Raw genomic sequence first — 18,017 nt, 5'->3', positions numbered from 1 at the left:
GGGTGGGGGGGCTCTCCCCGCCCGCACCAGTGACTGGCAACGACGGCCGTCCCTCCCAGGCCTGTATGGGCGCCTCGTGCCCTCGTTGGAGACCCTCGGGAGGGCCCGCCCTGCACCACAACCAGGCAAAAGGCTGTAGAAAGAGACATTTAATACTTTTTAAAAAAAATCAGGATTACATTTTGATCTGCCCTAGGCTGTGATGTCTGTTCCTCCTCCAAGTACTGGCGACCAGGGGGCCTTGGAGAGAAGCGGGGAGGGCCTGGTGATGTTGGGGACTTTACCGAGTCACCGGAGGAGGGGAATGTGAACTAGGGTCCCCTGTTTAGCCAACTTTTAGATGAGGCAAGAGGGGAAGTGAGTGCAGGGCTGGGGCCCTGCTGGTCTGGGCAGCTGCCTACCTTGGTCTGGAGGAGACAGTCTGGGCCACTGTCCAAAGGGTATGGTGGCCGGCTTCAGACAGGGAAGGGCCCGTGACCCCCAACCAAGGGGGCCCCAGTAGCCAGGGGTCTGCGAACATTCACTTATCAAAGTCTTTGTGCTTGACCTTCCGCAGAGTGGAGTCTGGACTGCCGTGGTCCCATGTGTGGCGTGTGTGTGTGTGTGTGCTGGTGGTGGCAGCTTGTGCCAGAGAGACACACTCCATGTGCTTGGCTGGGGGTGGTGCGGCGGGCATGGGTGTGGGGCTCACTGCCCTGCAGGAGGGAAGCATGGCCACCCAGGTGGTGCGGGGGAGAAGGCCTGTCTTTAGGGGACTCGGCACCTGAGGACCCCAGGCTCATCTCTCCCCAAGCCCCCAGCTGGAGGGAAGAGGTGAGGCCCTCCCAGGGAGGTGGCATCTGCAGGTATGCAGGGCTTGGGGAGCCCCGGAGGGAGCTGTGAAGGAGTGTCCTGGGGGAATTTAAGAGAAGGGTGGTGAGTCTCTTAGCCGCGACCCAGACCACTCAGACCACCCCGTTACACAGATGTTCAATCCTATCCTGTTGAGGGCAGGTCTCCCAGCAAAGTGGCAGGAGGGAGGTGGGAGAGGATAGGGCGTGGGGGTGTGTGTGTTTGCACGCGCGCATGCACACAAGTGTTGAAGGGGCCCACCTGCAGTTCCCAGTCCCTAGAGGGGGCGGGAGGAAGTTAGTGTTTCTAAGAGCACCTTAGTGTGAGCCCTTAGTGGGCTGGGCTGGCGGGGCAGAACTGGTGAGCAGCAGGAAGGAGGAACACTGCCCAGCCCTCAAGAGGGCCACATGGAGTGGGGAAGGGAGCCCCCCACCACTGGGGGTGGCGCTAGTGTAAACGGGACCCCTGCTGTCCCTCTGGGCTCTGCCTCCTCCCCTCGGCCCCAGGAGCTGGCCGCCCGCAGGCTGTGAGCACTGCCCTCGCTGCGGGGCCGGTGGCATGCAGAGGTCTGGACGGAGGGGCAGGCGGGCGGGCCGACGCGTGGCTCAGGCGTGGTCACTGGGGCAGCGGCACCAGCACCTGCACGTAGCTGAGGGGGAAGAAGCCGGACTGGCCGTGCAGCATGCCCTCGTACCAGTTCTCGTCGATCTGGTTGGTCAGCGTGATGATGTCGCCCTCGTGGAAGCCCAGCTCCCCATCGTTCTCAGGCTCAAAGTCATACAGGGCCTTGCAACTGGGCTGGTCCAGGGGCGCTGGGGGTAGGGCAGGGGTAAGGTCTGGCTGTCACCTGCCCCTGCGGGTGTGCAGGGTGACACCACTTCCCCTCCTGCCCGGCCCCGGTCCGGCCAACTCACTGCTTCTCAGTTTCCCCCAAAGGAGACCCACTCCCTCCTCTCTGGCTCCCCTCGGCTGTCAGAAGGAGTAAGTGACAAGCAGGGGTTAAAGGGCTCTGTGAGTGGTCACCAAGATGCTCCTGAGAAGAGCTGGGGACGCCTGATAGCATCAGGATGACAGGGTGACCAGAACTGCATGGTCCTCAGGGTGCCACTCAGAGCAGAGGGAGGCCCAGGCCCCAGCTCCACTCCTACTGGAGACGGGGAGCAGAAAGACCCTTCCAGAGCAGATGAGAAGGCGGCATTAAACTGGGAGCAGGGCCTGTGCCTGCGGGGGACACTCACGCATGCTCCTGCTGCTGGGGGTCCGGACGGGCTTGTTGGAAGATCGGAAAGATGATGAATCTGCTTGCAGACAAAGCACAGAGGCGGGCTGAGAACACAGGGTGGGGCCTGGTGCCCACCCCTGGAGGTCCCTCTAGACGAGAACTCGCCCTGTGGTCTGGATGGATGGCAGGTGCCCCTGAAGGGGCCTAGGACACAGCAAACCCCTTCCAATTGTTACCTGAGATTTTGGGAGCCACAGTGCAAGGGAAGCCCCCGTTGGACTGCTCGGGCTCCCCGAGGTCCAAGGGCTCCCGCGGCCTGGGTTTGTACTCCCGCTTGGGGCGTGAAGAGGCTTCCCTCATCCTGCGTGTGGAAGGAAGCAGGTGAGCAGTCCTGAGCCCCCATGTGTCAGGGTCAGGGAACCCCCAGCTGTTAGTGCTGCCGCCCCAGGACCCAGGGAAGCATGCAGGAATTAGGGGGACACCAGGGGGATCCTGGGGGGACCCCAGCCATTTCTCCGAGAATGCCAAATGGTTGGGTTCTACTAAATCCTGAAGTGCCCTTGGTGGTGGCAGCCGGGGAACTGGTGCCCAACAGACACCCACCCCCCAACTGGGAATCCACTACCAACCAGAGCTTCCCTGTTCAGAGCCTGAGTGCTGCCTGACTCCCAGAGAGCCCTCGGAGAGAGGACCCCCATGCACCAGTCCTAGACAAACCCTCCCTCAGGACCCCTCAAGCCTCTCCTCTAGGGACCATGAGGATGTGGTCTTGCTCCCTCCTGGGACCCCAACCCCTACTTGTGCAGCCCGGCGGCCCTTTCTGGAAAGGGGGCAACCACACTGCCCTGGACTGAGCTCACAGCAGGGCTGGGCTGTCCGGGGGCAGGGACATCTCACAGGCTCTGAAGGGCCGGCCCAGGCAGCCACACACCCAGCCTCCTGGCCAGCAGAGAAGGCTGGAGCTCCCAGGGGGAAGGCCCAGGTAGGGGGTGGGGGTGGGGCTCACCTCCGCTTGAGTTTGTCAGCCAGCTCGTCCAGGATCTGCACAGCCTGCCGGTGGTAGTCCAGCTGGGCATCCACCAGGGCAGAGAGCTGACTCACCTGCTCGATCTGTAAAGGACCAGCCAGGGCTGCAGAGCTGCCCTCCTGACACCTATCTCTAGGCCACCCCCGCAGGAAGCCTTCCTAGACTGTTTCAGACACAGAGGCCCAGCCCCCTCCTGTCCACATGACCCTTGAGCTGAGGCTGGAGGAGGGTAAGAAGCCAGAGAAGACCCCGAAACCTCAGTGGGCTGGTCACTGCCCTACTCTGGCCCTCCTGTCTCCCCCTCCTTTCCTTCCTGCCCATCGGCCCCGGGAGGCTGGCACCACAGCTGGGCTCCGTGTTTCAGGGGCTCCCTGGGGTGGTGGGTGCAGGCAGGGAGGCCGTGCACGTACGTCGGTCTCCAGGAGGTTGTGCATGCTGGTCTCAGCCACCTCCTTGGACTCCTCGAACTTCTCCATGGCCTGACGCAGCTCCTCGTCGGGGATCTTGCCCTGCCGCTTCTTCTTGTAGTCGAAGTCCAAGCGGCGGCCCTCCAGCTTCTTCAGGTGGTGCTGGGGGGCGGGGACGAGTGTCACACCACATGCCTGGTGCCTCCTGGAAGGCCGCCCTGATGCCCCACAGCCCTTTCCACTGGGAAACCTGGCCCAGGCTGGGCTGTACTGGGGGAGAGGGGGCGTGAACGTGGCCAGGAGCAGCCCGGGGTACCTGGATCTCCTTCAGGTCCTTGTCACACAGGTTCTGGAGGGGGTCAATGAAGTTCTGCTTGACCTCTATGTCCAGGGAGTCCTTCACCTCAGCCAGGCGCTTCATGGACTCCCCAGCATCCAGCAGGGCATCGCCTGGAGAGAGGAGGGGTCGGGGAGGAAGCCGTCAGAGGCCTTGGCCTATGGGGCCGAGACACACCCCATAGCCAAGGTCCTGAATGCTAGAACTAAGAACAAAAAAGGGACCCTGAGGTGTGACCCAGGCCCACAGCAGCCGGGTGCTCACTCCTGCTGGTGGTACTGATACTCCGGCCCCCCTCTCTCCGCCCCTGCCCCTCCCTCGGCCTCACCGAAGTTGGACTCGCCGCCCAGCTCCTTCCCGTGGCGGATCATGCACTCGCCCAGCAAGCCCTCCGACTGCGGGTAGCCGGGGTTCTTCACCTGCCCGCGGATCTTAGACACCGTGTTGAGCATCGTCAGCTTGGCCCGAGAGGCTGGAATGGGATGGGCCGGGTGGGCGTGAGGGTGGTTTCTAGAGGAGTCGCCAGGCCTGCCCTCAGCCAGCACCGCAGGCTGACCCCCTTTGCCCACGCGCCCGTTTATCTCTAAAGCACTGCCTTGACCCAAGGAACCAGAATGTGGGAAGGGCCTCCCAAGCAGACTCGCCTCCTCTGCTCTTGTCCTCATGAAGGAGCATGAGCAGTGAGCAGGGGAGGGGGCCAGCTCCCCGACACCCCCCGGGCCCCTTGCTCTGGAGCACGGCTCTGACTGAGGAGCTCCCCTCCAGGCTCTGGGGAAGCCGTGCTTGCACCTCTGCCAGCTCCAGCCTGTCCCAGCACAGGCTTTGGGTGGACACAGCTGCTGCTGCCGCGTGTCCTGAATCTGTTGGCTTTCACTACAGGGACCAGCATGTGGATTTTCCTCCTCCTCAGCCTAGGAGACCCCCACCTCGTGCTCCAAAGGCGGGCATGTGGCTGGGGCCTGGCATGCTGGGGATAGGCACCCAATACAAATTGGTACAATGAGTAGGTAGGGGTGAGAAAGATCTCTTTTCTGCTGGGATTGTTAGCTGTAAGGGTGATTTAAGGCTAGGACTGCCATGAGGAATGAGAGCTGACACATAACACAGAAAGGAAATGCATGACCCAGAGAACAGCTTTTGGATGCCTGGATCCAGCCATGCCTGAACTTCCCTACCCCTGGGCATTTCAGTTCTGTGGGCCTACACATTCCTTCTTCCTGCTCTGGTAACTGGAAGATTCCTGACAGCAAAGACCTAAGGAGTTGCGGGCAGACCCCTTGCAGCTAGCGGGCACCCCTACCTGGGTTGGGCTGCAGGTACTCGATGGTTCTGGCCAACACTTCTGTCACAGCCTTGCTGGTAACATCCACCTTCTGTAAAGAGAGGCCATGTGTGGGGTTTCAAAATCACCACAAGCCCCCGGACAGCTCTTGCCCTGCTCCCTGTTCCCTGCCTGCCTCAGAGCCCACCCAAGAACCACCCGCTGCTTCTGGGGGCTGCTGGCCTCCCCTCCTTGTTGTTGGCTGTGCTGTGCCTCCACTGCTACCTGCCCAGGGCTGGGGGAGGCCTGCAAGCCACCCAGGCCCTCCCAGTAAACCTCACCTCCCCCACACACCCCACCCCCAGCTGTCAAAGCCAGGCCCCATGGTGGGCAGTAACTGCCAGGTGTCAGACAGGCACCATCTCCCATTACCTTCTCCATCTCTTTGAAGTCATCGTCAAGCTTGGTCCCTTCAGCCCCTCCAACCTTCTCACTGACCAGCTGGGGGACAGAAAGAGAGAGGAGTGTGAGCCTCAGAGAAGGAGACTCCAGGATGCCTTTTCACCCTGTCCACTGCTGGCAGGAGGAGGGCGAGGGCTCAGAACAGCCACAATGGCTTCTCAGGGATGCTGAACCTGGTACCAATGGCCAAACGGGGTCAACTGAGGCCCCCGTTCTAAATCCACACACTCCTTCAAACCCAGGGCAGGGGGTTCCTGTTGGAAGCCTTCCCTGGCCGTGCCCACCTCATAAGGCTGCAGAGCCCAAGAGTGTCCCCCACCATTACAGGGCTGAGGTGCCCATGCCTGGATGGCAGTGCCATGGTTTGGCTCTGGGCAAGGTGCCCAGGCTCACCGAAGCCCCTTCACTCAGGGAACCGCACGCCTCCTCTTCCCACTGAAACTCTGCCTCTCTGGGAAGGAGTCTCAAGGACCATGGCTCTGCATTCCCCAAGGGCAGGTCCCAAGGCTGAACAAACATGGGGACCACGGTGTCGGACAAGAACCAAGCAGGAGGGAGAGACCTGCCCCACACAGGCCAACTGTCCTGCTGCCCGGAAGTCACTTGTGAATGTGTGCATGCATGTACACACACTCACGCAATTTCCTGGTGGCCAGCAGCCATCTCTGCCCACCCATCAGGGCCACTGAAGGGCTCTTGAGAGCAATGAGGGGCCACCAGCCAGCAGGAGTGCTCAGACCACTGCCGTTTGACGACTGATCCACCACCTTCTGCCTGTGTGAGCTTGGGCAACTGGCTTCACTGGGCCTCAATTGTTGCCTCTGTAAAATGGGGTGACAGGTGAGCACCCACAGAGCTGTAGCCAGGCTTTCGTGGGCTGCTGTACGCAAGTGTGAGCTCAGGGCTACATCTGGCACACAGTAAGCACCAGACACCCATACTGCCCACACCAACGGCCGCTGTTACTCTCCCCAAGCATCTTGTCCCTCCAAGGGGACTACAGGGCAGGCCTAGCCTGTGGGTCTTAATCCCCACATCCCCCTGCCTGGGGTCAAGAGGGGATGGGGCCTTGTGCCCCGGCAGGTCAGTGTTCTCACTGTGGCTGCAGCCTGGGAGTCCAGGAGGGGATGGGGCACAGGAGGAAGCAGGGCTGCTCAGGGCCTGCACCACCGCACACATCCTGTGGGGGATCCTCCAAGGGCAGGCAGGGACTTCCCTCCTGTTTCTGACTTTATAAGGAAAGACCCTGGTCTCTCCTAGACCTTTTTGGGGTGTTCCATTTTATTTCATGGGACAGTTTCACTTCTTTTGATTACGGTAAAACAGGACGTTCGGTGGTTGCCAGAGAGGGAAATGATTCGCTGCCTGCCGTGAGACAAGGCACTTCTGGTGAACAGAGAGGGCAGCTGGAGCACCGGTGCTCAAAAACCACACCTTCCGGGCCAGACACCCTGCTCAGCGTAGGGGTCACGGGCGCTCCCAGGGAGCAGCCCCTGCTGGCCAGATCACGTCCTTCCTCTGTGGGGAGAGGGCATGGGCAGACCGCACAGCTTCTTCCAGACCCCTCAGGAGTGTCACCTCTCTGTCTCCCCGGGAGCCCTGACACCTCCACAGGCAGCTCCATGTGGGGCCATCCTTGCTCTGGCACCTGGGGGGCCACACTGGGAACATCTGGGCCCCTAGCAGTCTCCTTGCCCCACACCCACCCAGGAACTCAGAGCTCTAGTCCCCCTCAACTGACCATCGCCCCACCTCCCTTCTCTCCAAGGCTCAAACCCTTGGAACTGGCACACGTGGATGAAAGGATGACAAAAGGCCAAACGGGTAAAGGGGAAAAAACAAGCTACATGCCAACCACAGTAAGAGCATCAGAGGAGGGACGCAGTGACGAGGGCGGGGCTCCCCGGGAGGGGCAGGCAGGGCCCCAGGGAGGGGCTGGGGATTTGTGGCAGAGCTGGGAGCCACACGGGTTCCCAGGAGACTCCGCAGGCAGGACACTGCTTGGTGAGGCCAGAGGGTGGGGGTGCCCTGTCTGTGGAGGGGGGGGTCAGGACCCCGACACTCAGTCCTGCTCAAGGACCTTGCACACAACTTTTCAGGCCTGACAAGAGCAACAGAGCCATGGTGGAAGGAACACCTCTGTGTGTACAGTCTGCACCCCAACTCCCCACAATCTCATGGTGCTCCTACGCTGCGTGAGAGTAAACTGAGGCACCACCCTGGCAGGGGCCTGGCAGGCTGAGAACTGACGCCCACTCTTCTCTCTGCATCTACTGAGCGGCCGCAGACCCCTGTGCCCTTAACTCCCCAGGGCTCACAGTGCCGAGGGTCTTCAGGAGAGGCCGAGGGTCTTCAGGAGAGGCCGCGCACAGCTGGCCTCAGATCTTTGAGAGGCTGCTCTTGGCCTCTCAGAGCCTGGCCTGGCCCTCCACGCCAGCACACCTGGCTTCGTTTCCACCTCAGAGCGGCGAGGACCCCAGGAGGCACTCAGTGACCGTGTGTCTCACAAAGGCCCAGATCGGGGTCTTTTCCAGGGAGGCCAGGCACCTGTCTATCACAGGGTCCACAGGTGGTTCTGAGACCAGCCGCAGGTGACCGCTGAGTGCCGCTCTGTGACACATCCGAGTGCTCACCTTCCTGTGTCTGTCCTTTGTGACTACGGCTCTATCGTATTGCTAGCTTGTCACTGGACGCAGCAGGGAGCGTGCACTTCACTGCGCTTTTGAGGCAGCACACCTCCGGCCCCGCAGGGGGCTCCCTCTGCTGCCCCTCCCTCAAGCAGGGCCTCTCGGGGAGGCTGCACAGGGGACTCACACCATAGGTCTGGTTTGACCGGTGATTCCCCTGTATTATTCTAACCTCTAACCAGGGCATGAGGGAAGAGCGTGCCCTGCCCTCAATCCAGGCTGCAGTACCTCCAGGGTGGGAGGGAGGCCACAACTCCAAGTCCCCCAAGTTCACACTGTAGCTTAGACTGTACAGGTGCTCACTGCCGGCAAGGAGGTGAAAGGACCCCCACACTGCGTGCTTCCCCGAGTGCTGACCCACTCGGGCTGCTCCCCAAGGGTTGGCCTGGGCCCAGCTCCCACGTGGACACTGAACAGTCCTACTTACAGCAACACACCCGCAGGTGACTGTGACAGGCAGACAGCGGCCTATTTCAGGCTCTCCCACTGATGCGCAGTGGAGCCACATGTCTGATGATGGCACTTGTCCCAGGCACCTGGGGAATGAGCGAGCCTGGAACGGAGGTGGGTCTTCATCCCTGAGCACCTGCATGACCTCTACCCACACGTGCAGCTCGTGGGCACTGATGATAAAGACCAGTAGGAGGAGGGGGCTGCTCTCTCAAAGACGGCGCTCGTCAGCATTCTAGACCTTTGGCCATCTTGAGAGGAGCTAGGAGTCTGACACGCGGGACAGAAAGAGAACATGCAGTGGAACAATCCACAAAGAGAAGAGCTGTGCACCAAGAGCAGGCAGGGCGGCAGCCCCTCTGGGAGGGGTGGGGGATAGATGGTGGCCCCGCACTGGGCAGGCACGTCTGCAGGGCCACGCGGGGGCAGCTGCAGGAGCAGCCTGAAACCTGCTAAGTGGGACACACCGATGAGAGGCCGTGTAATTGAATCATCATGGCAGGGAAACCTGATCAATATGACACGGAAAATAAACAGCCGATGTGCAGGCTTGGTGACCTGGGTGGAGGATTGGCTTTGATGAATTAAGAGTTTAAGAGAAAAAATGTAGCAGGAAGCAGCTGGCATAGAGGAGCCAGGAGTGGAGAGAAAAGCCAGGCCACTTGGAGCCTCGTGGTCAGAGATGGATGCTCTGCACGTCCTGCTCAGCATCCTCGTGCCTCGTTCAGCCGTTACACTCTGGGTGGCCACTTGCTGCGCTCCGTGACCAGCTCCCAGCTTAACAGCGGAGGTCCCCTGTCATCTCCTGGCTTCCCCTCCCGCCCTCTGCCTGTGATTGCTTACTTACTTCTCCCTGCCTGCCTGTGATTGCTAGGGTGAAACTTCCCACCCTGCGCTACAGAGCAGCCCCCTCATCTCCCTCCCTCCTTGGCAGTGAGGGCCAAGCCCAGGGCTAGGCTCAGCAGGGAGAAGCCCCTCATGGGCACTGGCTGACAGGTGGGAACAAAAGGCATGGAGAAGGCAATGGAGACACAGGCCCAGGGGTGAAAGGGCCTCAGGGGTCCAGGCCCAGCCACCCTGGTTCATGGTCCTGCACGAACCATCCTCAGGTCTGCGCCAGTGAATGGCCACCGCCCCCCTGCTGAGGTGTTGTGACCCAAGGGTCCTGGGTGTGAGCACTTCTGACCTCCATCAGCGACCGCTGTCAAGGGAAGCCCGCTAGCCCACCGTCATGTCAGAGGCTGTCCTGGTCTGTCTGTCTGTCTGATGAGAGATAAGAAGTCAGACAGAAACAAGTTTATACTGTACAGCACAGAGAACCATATTCAGTACCTCACAGTAAGTTGTGGTGAAAAAGAATATGAAAACAAATATATGTATGTTCCTATAAGACTGAAGTATTATGCTGTACCCCAGAAATTGACACCAAACTACGAACTGACTATACTTTAATAAAAATATATTAAAAAAAAAAAAAAAGAAGTCAGAGAGAACAGCAACTCGGACGGCGACAGTAGTAAGAGCTACAAGGGAGGTTCCGACACACCAAACGGCAGCAGGACTGGCTCCCAGAGCTGCAGAGCCCCGTGCTGTCTGAGCCGGACCCCACAGGGCAGGGTTCCAGCAGGCAGAGCTGGCCAGGCAGGCAGGTGGTGTTCTGGGTGAGACGCGGGTTCAGGACACAAGAGCTGCCATTCCTGGTCCACCGAACGTGCCAGGCACAGTGTGGGCGCTTCCCACACATCCTGCCACCGATTGTCACCTCTATGCGATGATGACGCAGGGAGGGACCAGTGTGCCCATTTTATAGATGAGGAGACCCAGGGAGGAACTGGGGGCTGTGCCCAGAGCTGTTCGACTGGCTGGTCCTGGAGAACTGGGCAGTAAGGGAAGGGTGAAGCCCGGCGCTTGCGCAGGGCCTGGCCAGAAGGGTGGGGGACACCGAGGGCCATGGGGAGGAGGCAGACTGCCCATGAGCAGGACGCCCAGACATGGGAGGTCCCCAGAGGCAACTGTGATGATCACAGGCAGGGCTGAGAAATTCCTGAACAGGGATGACAGCCCAGGGATGGGAGGGACAGACATAGGGATGGATGCATTTGCTTCTAAATCCCTGCCAACTGTGACTCCCCTCCCTGCTGGCCTCCTAAGATCTGGGAGCTGCTTGCCAACATTTCAGAGCAGCCCCTTCTAGTTTCCATTGCGGTCTTCTGTCTCATGACTCAGAGAGCCCAGGTCATGGGCAGAGCCCAGGCTGGTCTGCTGTGTGGCCGATACACGAAGACGCTGGCCTTTTCACGTCTCCTTTCTCTGCTTGCACTCCGTGCCCCCAACTCAGACATGCTGGCAGAGACATCACAGGGTATGCTCTTTGACTAACTGGACACTCTTTCTGGAAAGGCGAGCTAAGGGCACTTCTGGGGAGGTAATGTATGCAATACACCCGCCCTGAAGCCTCCTGCTTTGAACATGTCTGTCCCTGCCCAGAAACCTCCAGTGGCCCCTATGTTAGGATGATTTCCAAAGCCTGGGCCCTTGTGAGTTCCTTGAGTATGAAATGCTTGCTGACAGGGGTGGCTCTGATTCCAGGGGCATGGTGCTCCCACGTGGCTGAGAGTAAAGGCCACGAGGCGTGGGGGCTGGACTGCCGCCCTGAGGGGTGAGGTGCCACCAAAGTAAAGGCCACTAGAAACACCATTTGTACAGAAATGTACCTTCATACCAGACCAGGAGGAATAAGGGTAGAAATACACTCCTCAGCCCAAGGAGATGGGCCAGTGGGAAGCCTGAGGGCTCTGGCAGCAGGGGAGACCTCATCTGTCATAGGTCTTTTGTAAATATTTGTGAGCTGACGGAGAGTAAGTCACCATCCCCTTTGTTAAGCCCCACAGAGGGAAGTGTCCTGACAAGTCAGCACTTCCTTCTGTATACCGGGAATTCTGAAATTTGCTGGTACCCTTCATGCCTCCAGGCACATACTTCCTCTCCTCCTAGGGATCAAAGCTAAACTTTTTTTTAAAAGCAGCCTTGTAAACAGAAGCAGTGGGAATGATCAAGCAGGAAAGGCCTCTGAAGCTACTTTTCCTGTGGAAACCTCAAACCGGGCACCACAACCATCAGATTCGGCCCCAAGGGGCAGACACGGACCCACAAATGCCCTCCGTGTGGCATGCCTGGGGTTTATCTGGGACTTAGTTCTGGCAGCAAGAGGGCAGTGTCTTTGAAGCCCAAGGCGTTCTCTCAGTAGAAGGGGTGGCTGGGACTGGCAGCTGAGATACTGGCTCAGAAGCAGAACCCCTCAGGTCCCCGAGACTGCAGACAAGTCAGTGTAGGGTCTCCCAGCTACGAGTGGCAGGGGTAGCGTGCTGCTGTGGAGAGGAGCCTGGCCTAGCCTGGGGACCTTGGTCAGACCTGGCCTCTCGCAGTCCGAATGCCTCCGGGTGTCCCGCCCCTCTCAGGACTGCTTGGCTCGGGAAAAGGGCCCCGGGCTAGAGTGGTGGGCAGTGAGTGGAATGGCACGTGAGTCCCAGCAGCCGCTCCCCAGCCTGGCACATGCTTCTGAAATGGGAGGGGGAAACCCTCACGTGAGAAAAGTCCTCTCAAAGTCGCACCTGGTTTAATCCAAGTCTGGGCTGCTCACGGCACGGCACGGGCACCGGGAGCAAAGCAGGGACCGGCTGTCGGGAGGAAATGACTGGAGGAGGCGGTGCTGGCAGATAGGGACGATCGCTCAGTGACTGCTCAGGCAGTGGCCAGCCAGAGGACAGACTCCCGAGATGGAACAGGGGTGCAGCTGAGGTCTCATCCTGAAGCACTGACCTCCGCTTCTGCAGGCTGTGCGGAATCTTGGTGCCGGCACCCAGAGGCCCCTTGAGGGCAGACACCCAGAGAGTTGCCCCTTCTGCCCCGGGCTGACGACAAAGTCACCAGACCTCCCGCCGCTGCTGTCACACTGCTTTCCTGATGGGGCCTCAGGCTGTGCCACTGGCTTTAAGTGCCCCAATCTGTCACGAAGGTCCCTGTGTACCCCCGGAAGCCTCTCCACTTGCCTGAACCAGGCCTGCCCCACCCTGGCTCGGGCTCTCTCACTTCTCCCGGGAACCCCTCCACACTGGCCTCCCCTCCCTGGGCTCTGCCCAGCCTCCAGCCCATGGTAGCCTCCGCGGGCTGAGTCCAGAATCCTCTGTGCGTCAGGGCCTGTCGCCCTGCAATGTTGGGACTGCTCCTCTCCTCCCCTGCGGGTCGGCCCTGCACTGGCCTAAATCCTGCCTGACTTCCTCTTGGTCTCCCTCACCTGCCGGCCACACATCCTATGCTCTCCTCCTGTAGCCGACGGCAAGCTCCCAGGGCGCAGGGACCCGGTGTGTCTTGCTCTTCCATCACCCAACACAGTGCATCTGACCAAGAGCCCAGGCCCCTTCCTTTCAGGCAGTTCCTCCCAGAGAACAGCTAACAAAACATAGGTATGGCAGCTCAGAAGGACCCAAGGCTGGAGGAAGAGTGAGGGGCTGGGCAGACACAGGGGGATGTGGGGTGCCTTTTCCTGCTCCAGGCCCAGCTGAGTGGAACGAAGCCATGAAGACAGCCTAAGGTCTCTGTTTGAGAAAAGTACCTCCCCTCCCCGAGATGACGCAGCAGTCCTTGGAGACAGTGTGACAAAGAACTCACTTCCTGCCTAGCTTGAGCTCCACGTGGCCAGTGGGGGAAGAAGGCTGGCTGAGTGTAGGCTGCGGCCGCGGGAGGCCTGGCTGGCCACAGCAGGGATCCCCCCTCCTCCTCGCAGCCCATCTGGCCAGAAGCCACGGGCCTGAGTGCCCTCCCAGTGCTCTGTGGTGGGACGGGGGGCCTGGGTCAGGGCACCACAGCTCCTAATTCCGCTTCCTCTGGGCTCCCCCCACCGCACCTGCCCAGCGTTGGCCCAGGCTTGACTGTAATGATCGCTGGTCCTGGGATTCCTCCTAAGATGCTGAGTGGCTGCAAAGGGAAGCAGAAGCACACAGAACCGTTCCCCATTTTCATGCATTGTTAACCAGCACCCCAGTTAATCTCGTAGGATCTGGGGGAGGAAGTGGGCCCTCCTGGGTACTGTGAGGGCTCCCCGTTCTCTCCGCTGTGGAAAGCCAGCTCGAGTTGAAGCGCTTTGGGCTTGCAGGGGGAGGAGGACTGCTGAGCCGAGGAGGGCTCACAAAATGTGCATCTTTTAATGTTTCCATGAAACACCGCAGAGACTACATTATTCCTTGGATCTACTGCCTTGCTGGCCCTTTTGTCATCCTTGAAAACCCCAAGAGGAAGGGAAAGAGCCATCTGGGACCTTCAGCACCCACTTCGCCCAGCCACGGCCTTTGGGGAGGTATCTCCTCCTTATAAAAGGGGCCAATTAAGGCCCCAGGAGGTGATGTGCCTTGCCCAGGGCCAGGCAGTGCAGTGTGGGTGCGTTTGAGTGTGCATGCGTGTGTGTGTGCATGACACCAAGCCAGACAGGAGTCGTGAAAGTCTTAAATCACCTCACTCTGGAGGCTGCCCTGCAGCTCTGATTTGCTTCCTCATTTTCAAAGACAGGCCAGGGCTGTCAGGGGTTCTGGGGAGGCAAAGGCCAGCGCTCAGGATTGGGCTGCAAACCCTGCCCTTCCCGTTTGACCGGGGAAGTGTTCCAGCAAGTGTGGGGCCACATCCCAGGCCCCTGGGAAGAGGTGGTCAAGAGGGCCACAGCTGTTCCTGCACAGTGACAGTGACATGGGGGATGACTGCTCAGGACTAACCCTACAGCGTGCTGAGTACACTGGCCTGGAGGTGGAAGACCTGCGCTGGAGGGCCAGCTGTGCCCTGAGCCTTCTGGAACTCCAGCCTCTCACACAAAACCCACCACTCCAGGGTGGCATGAAGCCAAAGCCCCTGGAACACTACAGAGCTTTCTATGAAAATCAATGGCACACCAGACCGAGAGCTGTTAAGGGGGAACAGCTCATGCAGAACCCTGCCCGGGCCATGGTGCCACCAATGCAGAAAGACTCAGATGGATCCTGCCCCAGGCCTCACTGAGCCTGCCCCTGCCCCAAATGCTACTGGGAAAAGTAAGGGTAAAGCCACAGGGCCCGGCTGAGGAATTCAGGCAACAGACTGGGGTGGGGACTCAGGATTCTGCCTCCTCCTGGAGAGGTGGAGGGAGCAAGGCCTGCTAACCAGTGGCTCTGAAGTGGGCCTGATCCAAGCTGGTGCCCCTGGCTGTGCCAAGGGTTTTTATCCAACAACTGAGATGCCAGCAAATCGCATCTGGAGCTCTTGCTGGAGCTGAAAACCCTAGGTGCAAATTGGCCCCATGCACTTTAACTTCTCATCTTAGGGACGAGGCAAGAGGGCTGAATGTCACACAACTGGGAAAATCAATTTCAGATGAAAATTTATAAAAAGAAACATCCAACCCACAAACAAATGAGGTAATAAACCTCCGGAGTCCTGGCTGGCAGGGCCACACCCGCTGCGCACCACTGAGCGCTGGGGTGCACCGCGGGGGAGCTACTGGCCACAGATCTAGAGGCGGGACGGCAGAGCAAAATTCTGTTACGCATCTGCAAGAAAACGATAAGGTGTTTTGCAAACTCATCTTTTGTAAATGGCAGAGCTGACGCAAGAGCAGCCCTTCAGGAAGAGACAGGACATGGGGTTTGGAAATCCTGTGAGGCCCAGAGCTGCTGGGCCTCTGGAAAGCACCGGAACAAACCCTTCATCCAACACCGTCACTGCGGCCTACTACACAAGAGGCTGGAGACACCTGGGCACAAGTCTCAAGGAGGGGCCCGTGCACCCCAACAATTGCAAGCTAAGGTGACCGACCAATTGACATCCAGAGCCCCTGCCTCCTGGAACACAGATGCTGTCTCCCCCATCTCTAAGACCACTTCCATTCTGAAAGGTCTAATGTGAAGCCACCTTTACCAGGAAGCCCTCCTGATTCTCTGTCACCTGCCTCCTTACCCAGGCAGGAGTGACCTGGCCGCTGGCCACCTTTCCCATCACATTACTAACACCTCTCCCTCAGGCCGGCCCCCTGTGGACCTCACCCTGGACCAGGCTGTTCCACAAAGGCACCCACCTCGTCCCACATCAGAGCCTCTGCCCCGCTGTCCTCAGACCTTCCACAGCTGGGTTCTGCCCATCTGGTCTCGCCCAGCATCCCTTCCTCAAAGGGGCTGTCCCTGACCCCTCACATTCTCTCAAGACCTCTTGTTTACAGCTCTCTTCCCACTGGACTGTGAACTTCAAGTAAGTAACCCTGGCACTGCTGTACCCATGCTCAGGACACCATCTGAAACTAGGAAGTGCTGAACTGATAGTGAGCACCCACGGGAGGGAGGCGTGACCTCACAGGGCCTAACCCCATTGCACTAGCCCACGATGAAGCACTGTGAGAGCTGCAGACCAGGGAGCCAGCCGCATGACAGTGCCCCAACCCCTGTACCCCAATTTTATCTTCTGTCAGTTATGGGAAGCTCAGGTTAGGCGATACTCTGCCTACCAGCTGGCCCCCTCACTGGAGAGCGAAGGGGAAATTTACAAAGCAAACAACCTGAGCAGCCGGGGCCCAGGCTGACCCGCATCCAGGGAAGCCCCACTCCCGGAGTGGGTGGTTTCCTATTGACAGGAACCCCTGGTGAAGCGGACAGGTCTGCAGTTTGGGAAGACAGGACACAGGAAAGGAAGGCTGACAGGCAAACAGGTTCTGAAGGCCAAAGGGAAGTGGCTTGAAAATAGGCCGGGGCTGTAGCCAGTAGGGGCCACACACCCAGTCTCTCCGGGGGGAGGGCAGAGCTCGGCCATGGAGCTCCTCCGTGAGACAGCTCCAGACAGAGGCTGAATGGGTGCTGAGGAATGTACCCTCACCTGGCTCCACCACTTGCCTGTGACACCAGGCTGGTGACAACAGGTGACTCAGGGCCACCGAGACCAGCTTCTTCAGGCATGGCTACCAGAAGCACCTGGGCAGGTCACGATCCTGGGGCAGCACACGGCAAGCCAGGGGAAGGAAGCCGTAAACAGCTCTCAGCACAGCAGACCAGCCCCCTGAGGGTTAGTGACGGGCACCGCGAAACATGGCCATGTGTCAGATGCTGGTGCTCTGTCACCTTGCACAGCCGCTCCTCTCTCTCTACCCCACCCTAGTTGTCCAGGGACACCTGCCCTTCTAATCTGCAAAGTCAGCCTTGGGAACCTGGAGCTGGAAGGAATCTCAGAATCACTGCCCAACCTCAGCACACAGATAAGGAGACCAACAGGGGGCGGCCAGGGGGCACCAGAGCACACTGCTCCTGTCCCCTGCTGCTATCCACCCTGCAGTGACAGAGCGGGTGGGCCTCTCCCTCCTCAGGACACACACCCAGGCCTGGCACACACGTCCCCTTATGTTACTGCCTGTGCCCCAGTGGTGGTGAGTGGCCAGATTGAGAGGTTCCCAGGGACCCTGCCCTGGGCCACAGCCGGAGGAGCGCTCTCAGGGGCTGACTCCTTGGCTGTGGATCATCTTCAGTCGAGCATCGGCACCCAGGAGAGCCCCGCCTCCCTACCCACATGCACCCTGTCCCCAAACATTAACTGCCCGTGGGCAGGGCCGGCTGCCATGAGCAGCCAGGGAGCACGATGCACAGTAGGGAGACCCCCGCCTTCTAGAAGCTCAGAGAGAACGCCCCCAGGTGTGTTAACTAACAAGCCAAAACAGGGCGTGCCCGCGAGGTCCCCAGACAGGGCCAGGCGCCAGGGAGCCATGGGGTCTGGACTGCAGCCCGATACTGCCTCCAGCTCTGTCCACCACGCTGTGACTTACAGCAGGAATGTGGACTCCTCTGAGCCTCAGTCTCCTCAACTGTCAAACGTGGTGACGACGACGTGCTGTGGGACTCAGGTGTGAAAAGGCTTTAAGAACCACAAGCTGCTCTACAAAGACGAGCCTGCCATTCCCTGGTTGATGGGCATCCCAAGGAAAGAACGAGGCCAGGAGGGCTGCACGCAAGCAGCTTGAGGTGGTGTCCATGCACAGGTGAGGTTCAGAGGCAGGATACACTGAGGGGCCTGGATGATGGGGACATTAAGGACACCAGGGCCTCTGGAGTGAAGGCCCTCCCACGAGGGACGTGTGTAAAACTGGGTTGATAGCAGGCTGATGTGCTAGCTCTCCATTGTACCAAAAGCTCCTACGGATCATAATCCAGACTCCAGAAGGCTCGAGGCACCAAGTGTATTTGTTGATGGGCAGCTGGGATGCACAATTCTGAAGCTCTACTTGCGGGGAGGAAAGAGTAGAAGCATCAAGAGGTAAAACGACAGGGTTTGAAGGAAGAG

General features: G+C 59.5%; 1 protein-coding gene across 2 annotated transcripts in view; it reads right to left on the bottom strand.

Annotated features, from left to right (window-relative positions):
- Positions 1–133: 133 nt before the first annotated feature.
- Positions 134–18,017, bottom strand: part of SH3GL1 (SH3 domain containing GRB2 like 1, endophilin A2) — a 30,123-nt gene continuing 12,239 nt past the window's right edge. The window contains exons 2-11 of one of the 2 annotated variants that reach the window (XM_032465888.1): positions 5,518–5,586; positions 5,125–5,197; positions 4,153–4,296; positions 3,804–3,937; positions 3,491–3,649; positions 3,060–3,163; positions 2,290–2,414; positions 2,070–2,129; positions 1,526–1,643; positions 134–891 (exon numbers count right to left, since the gene is read on the bottom strand). In XM_032465888.1, the coding sequence (XP_032321779.1) occupies positions 528–891; positions 1,526–1,643; positions 2,070–2,129; positions 2,290–2,414; positions 3,060–3,163; positions 3,491–3,649; positions 3,804–3,937; positions 4,153–4,296; positions 5,125–5,197; positions 5,518–5,586 (1,350 nt within the window). In that variant the 3' untranslated portion in view covers positions 134–527. Of the gene's footprint in view, positions 1,644–2,069; positions 2,130–2,289; positions 2,415–3,059; positions 3,164–3,490; positions 3,650–3,803; positions 3,938–4,152; positions 4,297–5,124; positions 5,198–5,517; positions 5,587–18,017 lie in introns of both variants that reach the window. The other variant, XM_032465889.1, reaches the window with a different exon arrangement.

Source organism: Camelus ferus, chromosome 22 (assembly GCF_009834535.1).
Source record: "Camelus ferus isolate YT-003-E chromosome 22, BCGSAC_Cfer_1.0, whole genome shotgun sequence".
NCBI classification, from domain to species: Eukaryota; Metazoa; Chordata; class Mammalia; order Artiodactyla; family Camelidae; genus Camelus; species Camelus ferus.
This window is presented reverse-complemented; position numbering and strand designations above follow the sequence as displayed.